The sequence below is a fragment of the Microcaecilia unicolor genome, chromosome 3, assembly GCF_901765095.1.
Source record: "Microcaecilia unicolor chromosome 3, aMicUni1.1, whole genome shotgun sequence".
NCBI lineage: Eukaryota > Metazoa > Chordata > Amphibia > Gymnophiona > Siphonopidae > Microcaecilia > Microcaecilia unicolor.
The window spans coordinates 517,966,836-517,986,314 of record NC_044033.1 but is presented as its reverse complement, the minus strand read 5'-3'; the positions used below and the strand labels follow the sequence as shown (position 1 = coordinate 517,986,314).

At 45.1% G+C, this 19,479-nt stretch overlaps 1 protein-coding gene across 1 annotated transcript in view; it reads right to left on the bottom strand.

Annotated features, from left to right (window-relative positions):
- Positions 1 to 12,483: 12,483 nt before the first annotated feature.
- GRIK2 (glutamate ionotropic receptor kainate type subunit 2) overlaps positions 12,484 to 19,479 on the bottom strand; it is a 989,144-nt gene continuing 982,148 nt past the window's right edge. The window contains exon 16 of the mRNA XM_030195188.1: positions 12,484 to 12,648. Within this exon, the coding sequence (XP_030051048.1) occupies positions 12,484 to 12,648 (165 nt within the window). The remainder of the gene's footprint in view (positions 12,649 to 19,479) is intronic.

Below are 19,479 nucleotides of genomic sequence, written 5' to 3'. Positions count from 1 at the left end.
CCCAGGACCAAAGTCCACCACCCTAACCACTAGGCCACTCCTCCTCCTCTTTTGGGTGATAAGAACACCCAAAAGAGACCAAGTTCAAGTTGACAACTTTTCAAAGTCTTCCTCTATTCCCACCTCCCACCCCCCCCCCCCTTGAAATAATTCAGATATCAGTGCAGTCGTAGTGTACAGAAGTACTATACAATCAGACGGTTAATGTATTAAGGAATGCTGATCTGGTCCTTATAGTATAGGTCTGCAAACATGGGGTCCATAATGTTATGGGGTGCATTTATTTATTTAATTGTTGTACGTGGGTAATACATGTCTGTTTGTTTATATTAAAAAGCATTTATAATAAGAGATATTGCGATATTGGAATATCATTTAACAGGGAGTACAAATCAAAATAATTTCTTTTAAAATAACAACGTACTTTGTTTATATATATTTTTCCCTAGTTAATTATTGTTAGTCCATAATGTTATAAAACATTTCCTTGTCTTTACACCACTTTCTTCTACTGTTAAATGCTGCATAGTAAGGTGCTCATGCGTAAGAGTCCTCCATTGTGTAATGTTGGGGGGGGGGGGGGGGGGAGTTGGATGTATCCATTTTTTAAAAATGCAACGCTTAGCCATCAATTGAAAATGTCATTTTAATTAAGCTGGTGGCACCCAATGATGGGAACTCATTCTGTATCTTTCTGCCACATTTTCTTGGTCTTGAACTGCATTTCTTGATAACTGACTATCTTTATCTTTCAAGCTCCATCTCTGACCGTCTTCAAATCTAAGCTAAAAGCCCATCTTTTTGATGCTGCTTATAACTCCTAACCCTTATTCACTTGTTCAGAACCCTTATTTTATCATCCTCACTTTAACATTCCCTTATCTCTTGTTTGTCCTGTTTGTCTGTACTAATTAGATTGTAAGCTAGGTCGAGCAGGGGCTGTCTCTTCATGTTCAAGTGTACAGCGCTGCGTAACCCTGGTAGCGCTTTATAAATGTTAAGTAGTAGTAGTAGTAGTCTTTGGGATTCCGGAATCTTGCTACTCTTTGGGATTCTGCACAGAATGTTGCTACTTGTTGTCCTTATCCCTTATTTGTCCTGTTTGTCTGTCCTAATTAGATTGTAAGCTCTGTCGAGCAGGGACTGTCTCTTCATGTTCAAGTGCACAGTGCTGCGTACGGCTAGTAGAACTTTAGAAGTGATAAGTAATAGTAGTAGTAGTTTACCTCCACATGAAAATCCTCAAGTACCAAGAAATGCAGGTTTTCTGTGTGATTCCTGGTGTGGTTTCCCTTGGGAGATGTAGAGTACCCCAGAACTCACATTTTTATCGCAACCTGTTTTTATCTCTTTCTGGCCATTTTAAATCTTTTGATTAGATATAGCAGTGATGGTGAACCTATGGCACGCGTGCCAGAGAGGGCACGCAGAGCCCTCTCTGTTGGCATGTGCGCCGTCGCTGGTCCGTCAGTCCATGCGCCATCACTGGTCCATCCGCCCTCCCTACCACTAAGCACCAGGACACCCGCCCGCCCTCCCTCCGAGCACCAGGGCGCCCCCTCCGAAATTCAAAAGGCATACCCGGTCGGGGTCAAGGTGGTGTCGGCAGCGAAAAGTGTGCTGCCCGCTCGGCGTGCCTTCGGCCCTCCCATCCACCTCTCAAGCTCTGGTCCCGCCCTCCATGAGGGCGGGACCAGAGCCTGAGAGACAGAAGGGAAGGCCAAAGGCGCGCCGAGCAAACAACAAGCCCCTCGCTGCCGCTGCCACCCCAACCCCGACCAGGCATGCCCCTCAAACCTCAGAGGGAGGGAGGGAGGCCTGGTGCTGGGTGTTTGGTGGGATGGAGGCCTGGTGCTTGGTGGGAGGGAGGGAGGCCTGCCTGGTGCTGGGAGGGAGGTCTGCCTGGTGCTGGGAGAGCAGGGGGGAGAGGAGGGTGGTTGGATATGGGTGGTTGGAGGGGAGGGCGGCTGGACATGGGTGGCTGGATGGGAGAGGAGGGTGGCTGGAAATGGGTGGCTGGAGGGGAGAGGAGGGTTGCTGGACATGGATGGAGGGCAAGAAATGAAGAAGAAAGGAGGAAAGTAAAGAAATAAATGGAAAGGAAGCCCTGGAAATGGAGTTAAGAGAACAGATAGAGAGCAGCAGAATCAGAGACTAGGACCAATATGGATAGAAAAACAAAATCACCAGACAACAAAGGTAGAAAAAAATCATTTTATTTTCATTTTAGTGTTTGGAATATGTCCAATTTGAGAATTTACATCTGCTGTCTTATTTTGCAGTGGGTATACTGGAGATGTAACAGCTTACAGGAATGATTTATAATGAAAAAAATCATGTAATTTTTTTTCTTCTATACTAGTATAATAGTTTCAATGATGTCTGTTTATATGCACCTTGACTGGTGGAAGGGGTGTGGCTATCATAGGGGTGGAGTCATATGTAGTGACCTTGCCCATAATGAGTTCCGACACCTGCGATAAATAATTAGATCTTGGGTTGCTGTTTGGGCACTCGGTCTCTGAACGGTTCGCCATCACTGAGATATAGAGAAATATTTAAATTATGCTGACAATATGCAAATTGTAATTCCAATGGGGAACTCTTTAGAGGAGACATATTTAATAAGCTCATCGTTTCACTGATATTAAACATGAGCTACAATTGATCAACTGAAAATAAATCCGGACAAGACTGCATTGCTTTGGAATAGCTGGGCCTAGCAACAAGGGGCGTGCAACCTAAACCTTTTTTTGTTTTGTGTAGTTTCCTGTATCATTCACAGAAATTGTCTTGTTGTTTGGGCTTTTTTTCTATTCTTTTCATTTCAAGGGGAATGTCAGAAATAGAGCACACTCTTCCATAAAGAATGAACACTCTTTCCCAGGCAAGAGTGTGACTTTTTGGAAGGCATGCATCCTCTTCCCGGAGTGTGCATGCTTTCCAACACAGGAAAAAATCTGAAGTTTCGGGGGGGGGGGGGGGGGGGGGGTCTGTTTCAGGCTAATTGACATTTTCTGGGGGGTTTTTTTCCCAAATGGTTGCTCATCCCTACTAGAAACCATACCATTCTTTCCTGGGTCCATGGCGGACAGCAATGGTGTAGCTATGGGTGGGCCTGAGTTGGTGCAGGCCCACCCATTCTTGACTTAGGCCCACCCAGCAGTGGTGCCTCAGATCCCTCTCTTCCTTTGGTAGCCCCTGGCTTCTGCCTCCTCTCTGTATCTTTCCGCCCCTCTCCAGTGTACCTCAGAGGTGTCCTGAGGCCGCAGTGATTCATCTTTGTTGCCTGCATGAACCCCGCAGGCTTCGCTGTACCATATCCTGCCCTCGCTGACATCACTTCCTGTTTCCTCACTGGCTTTAGTCTGTGTAAGAGAATTATCACTCAATTCCAGCTAATTAAAATATGGCAGCCAAAATAAATATTGGTGTTCAAACTTTGGGAGGGCAAGATTGCTATTGATCCAGCTCCATTGTCTCTGAATTCAGTTGAGGGTGATATATAAAACTTTAATTATAGTGTTCAAAATAATTAGAGGGTTTTGCCCCACTTTGACTGAGTATGTAACTTTATGTTCTTGCACTCGCAAGGAGCCTTGTAGATGTGAGCTTCCAAATGTTTGCAATTATCTATTGATGTTTTCAAGGAAAAATGCTGTCAAATCAATTACCAGTGTCAATGGAGAAACCACCTTGTTGTGGTGGAGGGGCTTGTGAGTTTCAATGAATTGAAGGGCTATGCTGTAGGTCCATCCTTATCAGAAAGGCCTCTGAGGAGAAACCTGACTAAGAATGACTCAAACTCAAGAACCAAGATGGTGTTTGGAAGGAGTTGTTGCTGCAGAGCTCTACTGTGGTTCCCAGTTTTTGTTGCTCCCTATGAGGAAAGAAATGCAAAGTTGTGACCAGTGGTGTGCTGGAGCAGGCTCTCACAGGCTCGCAAGAGCCGGTTGTTAAGTTTTTAAGAATTTTGGGAGCCGGTTGTTAAAGTAGGGCCCTCCATGGCTACTTTAACAACTGGCTCCCAAAATGTGGGCTTGGACCCCCTGCTGAATTATCTTTTACTTTGCTGGTGGGGATGCTGAGCCCTGCCAGCTAAGTAAATAGACTACTGCTGCTCCCCGCTCCTTGTTTCCAGCTCTGGGCAGCAGGCTGGGACTTCTCGTGCATGTGAGAGAAGTTCCTGCATGCTGCTCAAAGCAAGACGTTGGGAGTAGTGGCAGTCCATTTATTGGCTGCCAGCAAAGGTATGCCTAGCGTGCCCACACGAAGGGAGGGAGGAGAGAGAGGCAAGTGTTGCTCCCCCACCCCACCCTGGCCACCCCTGGCCCTTCCAACTGCAGAGCTGGCTACGTCCGGAGAAAGAGCCTGTTGTTAAAAATGTACCAGCACACCCCTGGTTGTGACCTCACCCTCCCGGACCGAATGAGCTGCTCCAGATGATTCAAGCAACCACTACTACTACTACTTAACATTTCTAAAGCGCTACTAGGGTTACGCAGCGCTGTGCAGTTTAACAAAGAAGGACAGTCCCTGCTCAAAGGATCTTACAATCTAAAGATTACAATCTTGACTCATAGAGGGAATTCTGAAACCTCTCGTGCACAAAACTAACAGCTTCATACAAGACACCACAGACTTTCTGAATAAATTGAAAAATATCAAGCAACTACCACCTAACACCCTTCTGGTCACGTTGGATGTAGAATCACTATACAGCAACATTCCACATGCGGATGGCACAGCTGCATGTGGAAGACTCCTAAAAAAATCCACACTGGACCATCAATACTCACCAGAAACTATTACAAAATTAATCAAATTCATTTTAACTCACAACTACTTCCGCTTTAACAATGATATCTATCTACAAATAATGGGCACTGCAATGGGCACCAGGACAGCACCCCAATATGCCAACCTTTTTATGGCTGAGCTGGAAGAGACATTTCTGAATACACACCAGACCAAACCTCTAAAATACTACCGGTACATCAATGACATTTTTATGATTTGGACGGAGGGGGAAGAAACTCTGAAACAATTTTACTATTCCTTCAATACATAGCATCCTACAATCAGATTCAAAATTGACTACTCCCCAGAAAAAGTCAATTTTTTGGACACCACAGTCTCAATCAGTGATGGCTGTATACAAACATCTATATACAAGAACCCCACAGACAGATGCAGCTACCTCCACAACTCCAGCTTCCACCCTTCACATACAAAAAGATCCATTATTTACAGCCAAGCCACAAGATACCACCATATCTGCTCGGACCCAGAGGATAGAGACAGACACCTTGAAACCCTGACTGCATCCTTCAAACAGAGAGGCTACAACCCCAGAATAATCTCCAAGAATATTGCCTCCTCCCTCAAAACACCTAGGGAAAATCTGCTACAGTACAAAACAAAAAGCCACAGACAGAATTCCCCTTGTAGTGACATACAACCCAGAGATGGAGAAACTGAGGAAAATCATAAGAGACCTACAGCCCTTACCCCAGGAGGATGAATTACTGAGATATTCCCATCCCCACCAGTGCTGGCCTTCCGACAGCCACCAAATTTAAAACACAAGCTGATCAGAAGTAAACTTCCAACACAGATGGAAAAAGAAAAGGGCACGTTTCCGTGTAACACAGCCAGCTGCAAACTATGCCAAAACATTTCACAAGACCCCACAGTCATTCACAAGGGAAAAATATTCAACATAAAGGACTATTTTACATGCTCATCTTCCAATGTGGTATATATCATTCAGTGTAAAAAATGTAACGAAGGATGCTATATTGGAGAAACAGGCCAGGTGCTTAAGACAAGATTCAATCTGCACAGACATCATATGAAAATAGCCGGTGCCAGTCAAGCCCCCACCCCTGTGGGCCAACACTTTACAAGACCAGAACACTGCACCAGTGATTTCACAGTAAGAATACTGAAAGGTAATTTTAAAACAATACAGGAACGTAAGACCTTTGAAATAAGAATGATTGAATTTTTTAACACCCAACAGACAGGACTTAACAAGGATCTGGGTTTTCTAACCCATTATAAACCATAAAGTTGTATTTCTCTGTTTATTAACCTCCTCTCACCTACCAACACCCATCCTGTTAGAATATCAATGAAATGCTTTGATGTCCCCATGCATACCCCCACCCTCCCACTCTGTCAGACTGTCAAAGTAATGCTTTGATGTTTCTCTTATATATACTATCTGCTACCACATTTGCTTATTTCCGATCTGACGAAGAAGGGCAACCTTCGAAAGCTAATCAAGAAATGTATTAAGTTATGTCCAATAAAAAAGGTATCATCTTATTTTCTTTTCCATGTTTTACTTTGTTTGATTTCTATTGATAATCTAAAGGATGAAATGTCAAGCTGGGTAGTCCTGGAATCTTGTGGATTGAAGCTGTAAGCAGAAGTTTTTGTGCCTTTGGATGGTCCCGATTCTCAAACCATTGTGCTATCACTGACGTTCTATGATTTTCAATGTTTTATGTGAGTATAAACTTTCTTGACATTTCATATGCTGTTGCTTGTAATACCACTCCCCAAACCATTGTTGTTTGCTGTTATATACATTTCTGTATTCAGTATTTTCTGTCTTGTTGACATTCACTGTTTTATATGACTGAATAAATAAAAATATTGTGAACTTATATATATATATATTTCTTACTGCCCGTAATTCTCATTGTTTGAAATTGAGTTACCCTTCTTTGATGAACATCCACCGAAAGCATTTAGTGGAATATCCTTTTGCATACCAATCCTCCCTTTTACAAAGCCATGCTAGCGGCTGCCATGCGACAATTGCCAACACAGCCCATTCACTTTATAAAAGGGGAATCAAAGGACTCATGTACTATGGAAACACTTTCCTCCTCAGATGAGACAAATTGATGCTTATTTCTCCTTTCGAAAGGCTGTAAAGACGTATCTGTTTGAAGTAAGGGTTTAATTGGTTGCTGCATTTTAAATTACTGTGCATTTGTAGCAGGGGCGTAGCCAGACTTTGGTGGGAGGAGGGTCCAGAGCCCGAGGTGAGGGGGCACATTTTAGCCCCCCCTGGTGCTGCCGACACCCCACCGCCATTGCCGACACCCCCCGCCGCTGCCGCCACCACCACCAACTTTGACCCCCCCCCGCCGACGACCCTATCGACCCCCCCTCCCGCCGCCAACCCTCCCCCGCCATCGCTGTCGCCTACCTTTGCTGGCGGGGGACTCCAACCCCCGCCAGCCGAGGTCCTCTTCTTCCTTCGTTCTGTTTCTGAGTCTGACGTCGTACTCAGAAACAGAACGAAGCCTTGTGATCTGCATTGAACCCATATGAAAAGACTGCGGAATATAAGAGACTGGGGCGGGGGGGAGTCTTTTACTATGCCATGATAGTGTTTTTAGCTCATGGTAGAAATCAGCAGGCGGTAAACGTTGAGATGCCCACAGGAATATAAGGGTGTCTGGGCGTTTACCGCCAGTTGATTTCTACCGCAAGCTGAAAAGTTACAGTGGCTTTGTAAAAGACCCACTAAGAGACTAAATGGAATAGAATCTAATTTTTGGCGCATGGGTAGTGTGTGTGTGTGTGTGCCAACATTTCCATAGCTTAGTATAATGATCCCTTTGTAGGTTAAGCATATATTTATAGAACAGCGCTTAGGAGTCATGTTAACATACTTGCAAGTACGTACTTTCATGTATATGCTAGAACAGTATGTTACACATGTAACATATGTTTAAATGTTAGTGCCCAATGGGTGAAGTTATCAGTGTGGGCCAGGGGCGTAGCCAGACCTCAGCGGGAGGGGGGTCCAGAGCCTGAGGCAGGGGGGGCACAGTTTAGCCTGCCGTCGACCCACCCCCACCACTTTCGACCCCCCCTCCCCCTGCCGACCCTCCCCCGCCACTTTTGACCCCCCCTCCCCGCCGCCAGGTACCTTTGCTGGCGGGGGTTAGGGACCCCCGCCAGCAAAGGTACCTGGTGGCGGGGGAGGGTCGACGGCCAGGAGGGGCAAATGTAGAGGGGGCCAAGGCTAAATCTGTGGGGGCCCATGCCCCTGTGGCCCCACCTAGCTACGCCCCTGGTGTGCGCTACCAGTTATTTTACTGTTAACCCCAGTTATTAGCTAAAATAGCATGAGTTAGTGGTAAAATAATATGTCTTAATAGTAGCGCTGATAACTTCCCCCGTTAGATGTCCTTTTGCAAAGGCACGGGTAGTGTATGGCAAAACAACACTACTGCGCTGTCCGATTACCACCAGGTTAGCGTGTGAGCCCTTACCGCCTACTAAATAGGAGGCAGTAAGGGCTCAGGCAGTAAATCGTCACTTGCCAATATTTTTATTAGCGCATGGTCATTTACAATTTCCATTTAAAATAATGCAAATTCCTGCTGCAGTAAAAGTGGCCTCGGCACGCGTCGATTTTCACATGCCCACACTACCACAGGCCACTTTTTACTGCAGCTTTGAAAAAAGGCCCCTTAGTGTGAAGAGTTTCACTCTCTGGTAACCAGAGCTGATATTGTGATGTCATAATGCCTCATCCCACCAATGCCTAAGAGCCAACCTCATCAGTGATGTCACAATGAGGTAAAGAGTCATGGATTTGATATGGGGAAGTTAGAACATGGGCTGCTTTTAAGATGTGTTATTTTACCATTAACCTCAGTTATTAGTAACTAGGTGTCATTGCATAAAGTGGGAACTGTGTTTAAATAGTACGTTAGTTGTTAAATGGTCCATCTTAATGGTAGCCCATGTTGAAAACCTTCCCCCTTAGTGTGAAGAGTTTCAGTCTCTGGTAACCAGAGCTGATATTGTGATGTCATAATGCCTCATTCCACCAATGCCTAAGAGCCAACCTTATCAGTGATGTCACAATGGTTGATTGTCCTGTACTTGGATCATTATTATTACACTAGTAAAAGAGGCCCGTTTCTGGGCGAAATGAAACGGGCGCTAGCAAGGGGATTTGAGGGAAAGGTTTCGAGTGTCCGCACCGACTGCACCCCCTTTCTACCCCGATGCAGGTCGTTATTACCGCTGCTCCCCCCTCGTTTCCCGGCGATGCACCTAACATACCTGGGGAAACAGGATGAGCAGGTTTCATTTCGTCACGTTTTCGAAAGTCATGGTGGGCGCCATTTGTGTATCGCCGGCACACTGGGAGGTCATTGTGAGGCAGGGGGTTGCATCCGCGTCGTCACGCGTTCAGCGAAATGGCTCCGCCTGCCATCCTGTTATTCCTTTGGCTGTGGTCGGGACGTCACGGTTTTCGCGAAATGGGTCTGCCCCCGACGTATCGCGAAATGGCTCCGCCTGCCTTCCTGTTGTTCCTCTGGCTCTGGTCGTGATGTCACGCTTTTGGCGCAATGGCTCCGCCCCCGATGTAACGACGTTGTACGCGAGGGCGTGACAGACAGACAGAGGCTTCACCACCATAAAGTTATGAACCCTTCACGGAAGTGCCAGGAGCTTGTGGCCTCAATGGAACGTTCAGGTAGAGAATTATGTCCGGAAGGGGTGTGGCTGGGGGGCGTGGCTGAGGGCGGGTGTATGAGTGACAGTGAGAGTGAGTGGTGCTGACAGGCAGCAGCAGTACAGGGCTTCAGTGTTTCCCTGCCACACTGTGAGCTTCAGAATAAGAGGTGAGAATTATTAATATAGATATAGTAGTGATTTTGAATTTTAGGGACATTTCTTTTTTCTTTAATTAATGGCAGAAGTTATTAACGTGGGCTATCATTAAATCGTGCTATTTTACTGTAATCTCCAGTTCTTAGTAACTCACGTCTCCCTGCATAAAATGGGACCTGTGCTAAAATAGTACGAGGCTAAAATAATCCATTTTAATGGTAGCCCATGTTGATAATCTCCCCCCTTACTGTGAAGAGCTTCAATCTCGTAACCACAGCTGATATTGTGATGTCATAATGCCTCATTCCACCAATGCCTAAGAGCCAGTCTCATCAGTGATGTCACAATGGCTTGTTTATCCTATACTTGACTCACCTTTATTATATAGAGCAATGATTTCAATTTCTTTTTTTCTTTGATTAAGGCAGGAAGTTATCAATGTGGACTACCATTAAGATGGGTTATTTTACTGTTAACCCCAGTTAACTAGTTCTCATTGCATAAAATGGGACGTGTGCTAAAACAGCATGTTAGTGGTAACATAACACGTCTTAACCATAGCCCACATTGATCCATGAAAACTGTAGGGCACATGTTCCATGAGGAAGTTCACTTTTTTCCACCTTCATTTTCTCACCTTTGACTACTATTTACGAGATTGCACAATTACACATCCAATAATGTAAGCATTATTAGCTTTAATTTGATGGCCTAATAAAAAAACCTTCCTATATAATAATTGTCACCTCCAACGTTCTGACTTGCCTGGGACCGTAGCTCATTCCGAGTTGGTCTGCTAGGCTCCGTAGATCAGGCTGACATCACCGTAGCCATTATGATGTTAACTTCAGAACCCGGGGAAAAAAAACATGCCTCACAGCTGAGCCATGTCCAGAGGAGGGTCGCTGGACATGGGTGGCTGCAGGGGGGGCAGGGGAGAGAGGAGGGTCGCTGGATATGGGTGGCTGCAGGGGGGCAGGGGGTCGCTGGACATGGGTGGCTGGAGGGGGCAGGGAAGAGGAGGGTCGCAGGACATGGGTGGCTGCAGTGGGCACAGGGGAGAGAGGAGGGTCGCTGGACATGGGTGACTGCAGTGGGCGCAGGGGGAGAGGAGGGTCGCTGGACATGGGTGGCTGCAGGGGGAGAGGAGGGTCGCTGGACATGGGTGGCTACAGGGGAGCCGAGGAAAACCTTGCTAGTGCCCGTTTCATTTGTGTCAGAAACGGGCCTTTTTTACTAATTTAAAATAAAGCTTTCACTGAAACAGATTCTAGATTCCCTTTGTCGTACTGGTAAAACAATATTATATGTTAGTGAGAACTAATATTTAATCATTTTAAACAGAATAAAACAGAGCACAACAACAAAACCACCAAATGTATTTTTAATGTTTTTTTTTTAATTTTGTGCATTGGATTGGATTCAAACAGCAAACTGTGTGCACTTCAACTTATATCACAATGTGGTCAAGAGGTCCGTGTATCTTACCATTTACTCACAACTGTTCGTTACGGCATGATCTCAGTCTAGTGGAAACCAGGGTGTAGCATGGTAAGCAGTGTTGGTAGTGCACCTAGATTTTTAATATTATCTAACTTGAAAATATTTCTCTTCTAAGATTCCTTGTACTTGATAAAAATAATTTTCACCAAACGTTGGTGGCACTCACGCACTACCAGTCATGCTTGGCATCACACCCCGGACATGAACAGAAGTTCTCTTTTTGTTGATAAAAAGTATTACAAAAATTTCCATACAAAAGCTATTTTCATAGAAATCTTGCATTTCCACAAATAAACCTGAACATTTTCTCTTTTGTGAAAAAGAAAAAGAAAGAAAGAAAATTCTGCTCCAGGATTAGGGTTTGTTCCAACGTGGTGACTGTGTAATTAAATGCAGTCCACTCAAAGTTCTCCAAGTAAAAAGCGTTTGTAGGCGGTCAATCCCATCCACAGGGGGCGAGAACTGCACAGGTACAGTTGAGTTCGATTGGTAGCAGAAACAGGGTTTCAATTACATCCTACGTGAGTCTTCAGTGGACAACGTGGTCCTATGAACCTACCTGTTTTTCACAAGGCCAGAATGCAGCAGCTGCTTACATTATTGTCGTCAACGAATTCTCCTGAACTCCGAATCTGCTCTGCCACTTTTCCCCAAGAACCAAGCTCATATTACAGTTTTTATTTGTGATTGTCCCCACCTAGGCAAGCGTCACCAAGCTACTATTGCCTTGAGCTTGTGACAGTGACGCCAGGAACATATATGGTCCAACATCTGGGTGAGGATTCCTATTGATCAATGTCTAGATTCGCTCTCCTTGTGCAAACGTTTCTCACAGTGCTTGATTACAGTCTTGTCCTTCTGTTTTCAAACTGTCATGAGCAAGAAGCTCCTTCCTCATGATCTCTTTCAGAGGTTTTGCTCCTTGTATCTCCAGGCATCAACCGAACACCAAAAGAGTGCCTGCTACTTTCCACACTGAGACTGCATTTAGACTCAGTCACAAAGAAAAGAAATAATAATAATAATAATAATAATCTCACATGTACAGCAACAATCATTCAGAAGAATGGTGGAACCCATGATGAACAGCGTAATTCTAAGTTAACTTGGTTCATCCATGACGCTTGTGATTTGAATTTGGCCATTGTAACCGCTTCAATCAGAGAGTCACAAGTTCCTAGACAGAGCGACATGAGGTAACTCATTTTAATTTTGCTCAAGTTGCATATTTCCACAGGAAACATTCTCGCAAAGTTGCTCGGAGAGAAGGAAAACAAAAGAGGATGACAGTTTGTGCTTGGGTTGGTCTTCTTCCCAGCTCTATGCCATGGTTTCTTTACCTGGCAATCTTCTGTCGTTAAACGTGTGCATGTTGATAACTTCTTCTGTTTTCACAATAACGGGGGGCTGGGGTTTATGCTTTAGTCGCCGCTGACACTTCAAAGACATCCTTAGTTCTTCTAATATGGCACTGCAGAAGGACCGCTACGGAGGGAAATTGAAGAAAGAATTGTAAGCAAAAGCTCAATCGCATTCCCAGACATCGCTCTTTCATCACAGCCTGTTTACTTAGCATACATATAAAACTTTCTCGTTCTAAGTACCAAACTCATATAAATCACATAGGGGCCCTTTTGCTAAGGAGCGGTAAAAAGTGGCCAGTGGTAGTGTAGACGCGTGAATATGGCATGTGATAGATCATTTTTGTTACCGTGGTTGGGAAAAAATGGGGGCAGTAAATGGCTGTGCACTAAAATTAAAAGTAGCACGCGTCTATTTACTGCCTGAGCCCTTACCGCCACCTATTGACCTAGCAGTAAGGGCTCACATGCTACTCGCGCGGTAATCATGCAGTGTACGCCAATGTGGCCATGCTGCCGATTACCACAGGAAATGCCCCCGCAGTAAAAAAATAAAAAATAATTTTCTATCATGGGAAACAGCAGCATCAGAATTACTGCCGGGTGCCTGCGCTACCCCGGTGGTAGTGCCGATTTGGCATAGGCTGCCCGCGTATTACCCCTACCACTGCTTAGTAAAAGGGCCCCATAATAAGCAAGATGAGATGACTCACTGGAAATTTCATTCTGTTACTCATGTTTGCAGAAACACATTTTCAGGTCGTTTATAGACGTAGGGCCAGATTCATTAAACGACGCTCCAATTCAGCATGGAGTGCAGTTCTATACAGGGTGCTCCTTGTTGAGTGCTTTTTATAGATTAGTGCTTAGAGCCCATTCACGTGCCCGCACTTGGGTGTCGGTATTTATGCCAGCTGAGACCTGATATAAATGCTGGCGCCTGACTCTTGGCATTTGGGTGCGAGAATGGTTGTATACTATTACTCCGCCTGCAATTTTTTGGAACGCCCCTACCCCACCCCTGGCCACACCCCCTTTTGAGTTGCATACTAGGGGACTTAGGTGCGCGGGTTACAGAACAGAGCACAGGAAGGTGTGTGCGCAAAATCTAATTACTGCCAATTAACTGCAATGATTGATTGTTAGCTAATTAATTTTTGTGTGCATCTTTGATCCATGTGCAAATTTTGTCACCCAAATTTGGGCACCATATATAGAATCAGGGGATAATGAACATCAGCGTTTACGGGCCTGATATTCAAAACAATGTAGCCGGCCCCTGACCAGTTAAATGGCTTGGTCAGGACTAACTGCTAATTTTCAGTGACACTTAACCCAGGGGCGTAGCCAGACTTCGACGGGAGGGGGGTCCAGAGCCCGAGGTGAGGGTGCACATTTTAGCCCCCTCCACCAGCCCGCCACTGCCAACTTTCACCCCCCCCCCCACCGCTGCCACTGTCGCAACCCTCTCGACCCCCCTTCCCACTGCCAACCCTCTCCCACCGCGTACCTTTGCTGGCGGGGGACCCCAACCCCCGCCAGCCGAAGTCTTCTTCTCGGCCACACGGCATTGCCGAATGATCTGATCAAGTATGAATCTGTTTCTGTGCATGTGTCTGACATCTTGCATGTACAACGTGCAGGACGTCAGACGCACACACAGAAACTTGATCAGATCATTCAGCAAGCAACGCCGCGCGGCCGAGGAGAGAACTTAGGCTGGTGGGGATTGGGCCCCTGTGCCCCCATAGTACCTACGCCCCTGACTTAACCATCACCTATCTCTCTCTAAAAATGACAAAAGGAAAAAAATGGTATGTACCAGGTTTTGCACAGCACTAGCGCCATCTCTCCTCTTGGGTATAAAAGTTTGGAGATACCTGCTACACAAAAAGCTGAGAAAATGCATGCACACAAAACTCAATTAGGTGGGAAAGTTATCAATGTGGGCTACTGTTAAGACTGGCTATAGTAACACAAGTTGTGCCATTTTAACACAGGTCCCATTTTATGCAAGACTTGTGTTAACGGTGGCCTTTGTTGATAACTCCCCCTCCCCCACTAGATACCTGTTGCTTAATATCAGATAAACCTAGCAAAATGTATACTTTATAAAATCGCACAAATCTAACAAAATTGTAGCACACAAGAACATGTTTAAAATGTTAACATTTGTTGTCGCATCTAAGAACGGGGTAGGGGAAGAACTGGCAACAGTTAGTAAAGGTTCCCGAGCAATAGGTCTCATTAAACCAATTTCATAGTTTTCTTTAGAGATTTGATCATTTTTGGAACAACAATTTTGGACAGGAACAGAGCCCTTTATTTTTACCATTTTATACACAGGGGCCCTTTTACTAAGCTGAGTAAGCGTTTACATGCGCCCAACGCATGACAAAATGGAGTTACCGCACGGCTACTTCATGACTCTTGCGGTCATTTGATTTTTGCCACGCGGTCGAAAAATATTTTTTTCTGCCACGTGTACTGGACGCGCACCCAGTGGCATTACTACTACTACTTAACACTTATATAGCGCTACCAGGCATACGCAGCGCTGTACACCATACACATAAGGTCATGATTGCCCGATTATTGCGTGAGACTTTACCGCTGGGTCAATGGCTGGTGGTTAGGTCTCAGAACCAAAATGGACACGCGACAATTTTCTTTTTGCCACATGTCCATGTTTGGCAAAAAAATTTAAAAAAGTCTTTTTTATAGGTGCACTGAAAAATGATTCTGCGTGCACCCAAAACCCGCGCCTACACTACCGCAGGCCATTTTTTCAGCTCACCTTAGTAAAAGGACCCCTAAATGAGGAGCCCGTTGCTGGATCATTTTTCAGCAGTTTGATCACAGCCATGTTCCTATTAGCGCTCTGTAAAAAAAAAAAATGTAAAGTTCCACTGCGGGAATTATCGTCGGTAAAAATGTTTTTAGTGGAAGTCTTTCGGGAGTCCCATCCAGTAGTGGCTTGTTAGCATCCCCTGCAACATCTTTAAATCTCAAAATCAAAACTTGACTCTCCCTCCTTGACTTTCTTAATTCACTCTTTGACGAATGTAACTTTAATGCAACACCACTCTGTATTTCTCAAACCGGAATTGGCGATCGCCAACACGGTACTATGTAAGCCACATTGAGCCTGCAAATAGGTGGGAAAATGTGGTATACAAATGCAACAAATGAATAAAATAAGCTTTCCACCTCAAACCCAGCCTTTGGGTTTTCCCGTAACAATATGGGGGAAACAGTTTTGTTCGGGACGGTGATATTTAAAGCAAGAGAGAGCACTAGATACTACTTCTTACAAAATAACAGTGTGACTTCCCAATATCTTCCCCAGTGGCCTAGTGGTTAGGGTGGTGGACTTTGGTCTTGAGGAACTGAGTTCAATTCCAACTTCAGGCACAGGCAGCTCCTTGTGACTCTGGGCAAGTCACTTAACCCTTCATTGCCCCATGTAAGCCGCATTGAGCCTGCCATGAGTGGGAAAGTGCAGGGTACAAATGTAACAAAAATAAAATAGATACTATTGGAGATTCTACATGGAATGTTGCTACTATTGGAGATTCTACATGGAATGTTGCTATTCCATGTAGAAGGCTGCGCAGGCTTCTGTTTCTGTGAGTCTGGTCAGACTCACAGAAGCAGAAGCCTGCGCGGCCACATTGGTGATCTGCAAGGGCCAACTTCTACATGAAATGTTGCTAGTGGAATAGCAACATTCCATGTAGAATCTCAAATAGTAGCAACAGTGGAGGAGTGGCCTAGTGGTTAGGTGGTTAGGGTGGTGGACTTTGGTCCTGAGGAACTGAGTTCGCTTCCCACTTCAGGCACAGGCAGCTCCTTGTGACTCTGGGCAAGTCACTTAACCCTCCATTGCCCCATGTAAGCCGCATTGAGCCTGCCATGAGTGGGAAAGCGCAGGGTACAAATGTAACAAAAATAAAATAGATACTATTGGAGATTCTATATGGAATGTTGCTACTATTTGAGGTTCTGTTGCTACTCTTTGAGATTCTACATGGAATGTTGCTACTATTGGAGATTCTACATGGAATGTTGCTATTCCACTAGCAACATTCCATGTAGAAAGCTGAGCAGGCTTCTGTTTCTGTGAGTCTGACGTCCTGCACGTGCAGGACGTCAGACTCACAGAAGCAGAAGCCTGCGTGGCCACATTGGTGATCTGCAAGGGCTGACTTCTACATGGAATGTTGCTAGTGGAATAGCAACATTCCATGTAGAATCTCAAATAGTAGCAACAGTGGAGGAGTGGCCTAGTGGTTAGGTGGTTAGGGTGGTGGACTTTGGTCCTGAGGAACTGAGGAACTGAGTTTGATTCCCACTTCAGGCACAGGCAGCTCCTTGTGACTCTGGGCAAGTCACTTAACCCTCCATTGCCCCATGTAAGCCGCATTGAGCCTGCCATGAGTGGGAAAGCGCAGGGTACAAATGTAACAAAAACAACCAAAGCATCATCAACTAGTGAGCTTAGGAGTGGGGCTGGAGATTGGTTTTTTTTATCCCTACTAATCAAAAAGAGTTGGGCAAAAGTCCATTGAATAGATATGAAGATCCCACAGACCCAAGTGAGATAAACTGAAGGGCCCTTTTACTAAGATGCATAAGTGTCTACGCACACCCAACGCGCGTCAAAATGGAGTTACCACACAATTTCTGCATGGCTCTAGCGGTAATTTCATTTTTGGCACACGTTTGATACGCGCGCCTGAAAAGTTTTCGACATGCCTATCAGACGCATGCCAAGTGGCACTTGACGCATGTAGGTCATTACCATCCAGTTACTTTGTGAGTATTTACCGTTAGGTCAACGGCTGGCAGTAAGGTCTCAGACCCGAAATGGACGTGCGGCAATTTTGATTTCGCTGGCAAAAATTTGAAAAAGGCCTCTTTTACAGGCACGCTGAAAAATTGATCGACGCGTACCCGAAACCCGTGCCTACCGCAAGCCATTTTTCGGCATGCCTTTGTAAAAGGACTCCTGAGTCTTGATATCAATTCAGTGGAGTTTTGCTCAATTGGACTGAAAAAAGTATGACGTTGGATGATGGTTTGACAGTGTGCTATTCGAGATTTCAGTATAAATGATCTGAGTAAATTCAGCCACCTACTTGTGTGAACAAGACACAAAATAAGGCTTTCATGTGTTCAATCTTTCTCGAGGTATAAAGGATTAAGTCATTTTAAAACTTATTTGACAGCTAAGGAAATATAAAAGAACTTATTTCAGAGTTTCTCAGCCTTTCAAATATTTTCAGTCAGTGCAGATGGTTCTACGATTCTCCAAAAATGAAATAACAACCTTCTTGCTAATGATAGTAGGATCGAACAATAATTATGCTGCTTTTTTAAAATCACTCTATCGTCACATTTAGAGGATATTCAATTAGGAACCATATTGCTATATATTTTTGGCCTGATATTTAGCCCACGGCAGTAAGTGGCTTACAAGCCGCTCATAGCTGCAGACTGAAATAACCCCAGCTGCGTGGGGGTTATTTCAGTCTGCGAGGACGTCTAAATCAAAACGAGGACATCCCTTTCGATTATGCCCCTCTAGATGTATGCAGTGCTGTACACATTATCTGTGGGATTCTATATATCACGCTTTGTGTTTCACGCTACAATCTAAATGTATTCCACAACAACACACCTAACTTAATTGGCTTAACAAGCCAATCAGCATTTTCAACAGCAGTTGACAAGGAATAATGAGCACTAATTGGCGATAATTAGAATTAGAATTTGTGCACATAACTCGCTAAGCATATTCTGTAACGAACTGCGCTTAAATTCTAAAGCCCATAGCAGGGAAACAGATGTTTCATGGGCATTCCCAAATTTACGTGTAAATGCCACATTTTTACTGGTCTAAATGGAGGTGCATAGCTTTAGGCGCTGGGATATCATCTAAGCAAATTCTACATAACGCATCTAAATCTTATAGAATACGCTTAGGTGGAAATGTTTCCGTGTGGATTTTTTAAGCGCCATATATGTAATTTTATATTTATTCATTAGGATTTATTTAACGCCTTTTTGAAGGAATTCACTCAAGGCGGTGTACAGTAAGAATAGATCAAACATGAGCAATAGACAATTAAAGCAGTAAAAATATTCAAAATCAATACAAAGTATGGCATGATATACTATTTACAATGTCAACACAATCTCTCTATATAAAACACACCTCCAACGTTCTAATGAAGCCGGAAGCCTGAAGCCGGAAGTAGTGTGTAGTTGTGTAGATCGCTGTTTCCCAGAGTGTCTGCCCCGTGATGACGTCGAGGGCGGAGCAATGACACTCACCGAATTGCATCGCTCACCCTACGCACGTCACACGCAAAAGCTGACCAACCACAGGTGGGAGGGCGGGTGCACAGCGGCGAATCGATGCGGCAGGGGAGACAGCAGATTCGCCGGGTGCGTGGAAGGGGAGGCACGGCCCAGTGAGAGAAGAGCATTGGTGGGGGCAAGGGAAAATGGAGAATCGCTGGGTGGCTGGAGGGAGGCCACAGGAAAAACTAGAATCAGCATCCCTGGGTGGATACGGGGGGGGGGGGGGGGGCAAGAAAAAAGGATAATTGCTGGGTGGCTGCAGGGGGAGCAGGGGAGAGAGGAGAATCGCTGGGTGGCTGCAGGGCGGGCAGGGGACAGAGCAGACACACTCGCACCCAGCAGTCTCACTCTGTCATAGTAACATAGTAACATAGTAGATGACGGCAGAAAAAGACCTGCACGGTCCATCCAGTCTGCCCAAGATAAACTCATGTGTATACCTTACCTTGATTTGTACCTGTCTTTCTCAGGGCACAGACCGTATAAGTCTGCCCAGCAGTTTTTCCTGCCTCCCAACCACCTGTCCCGCCTTCCATCACCGGCTCTGGCACAGACCGTATAAAAGTCTGCCCTCCCCTATCCTCGC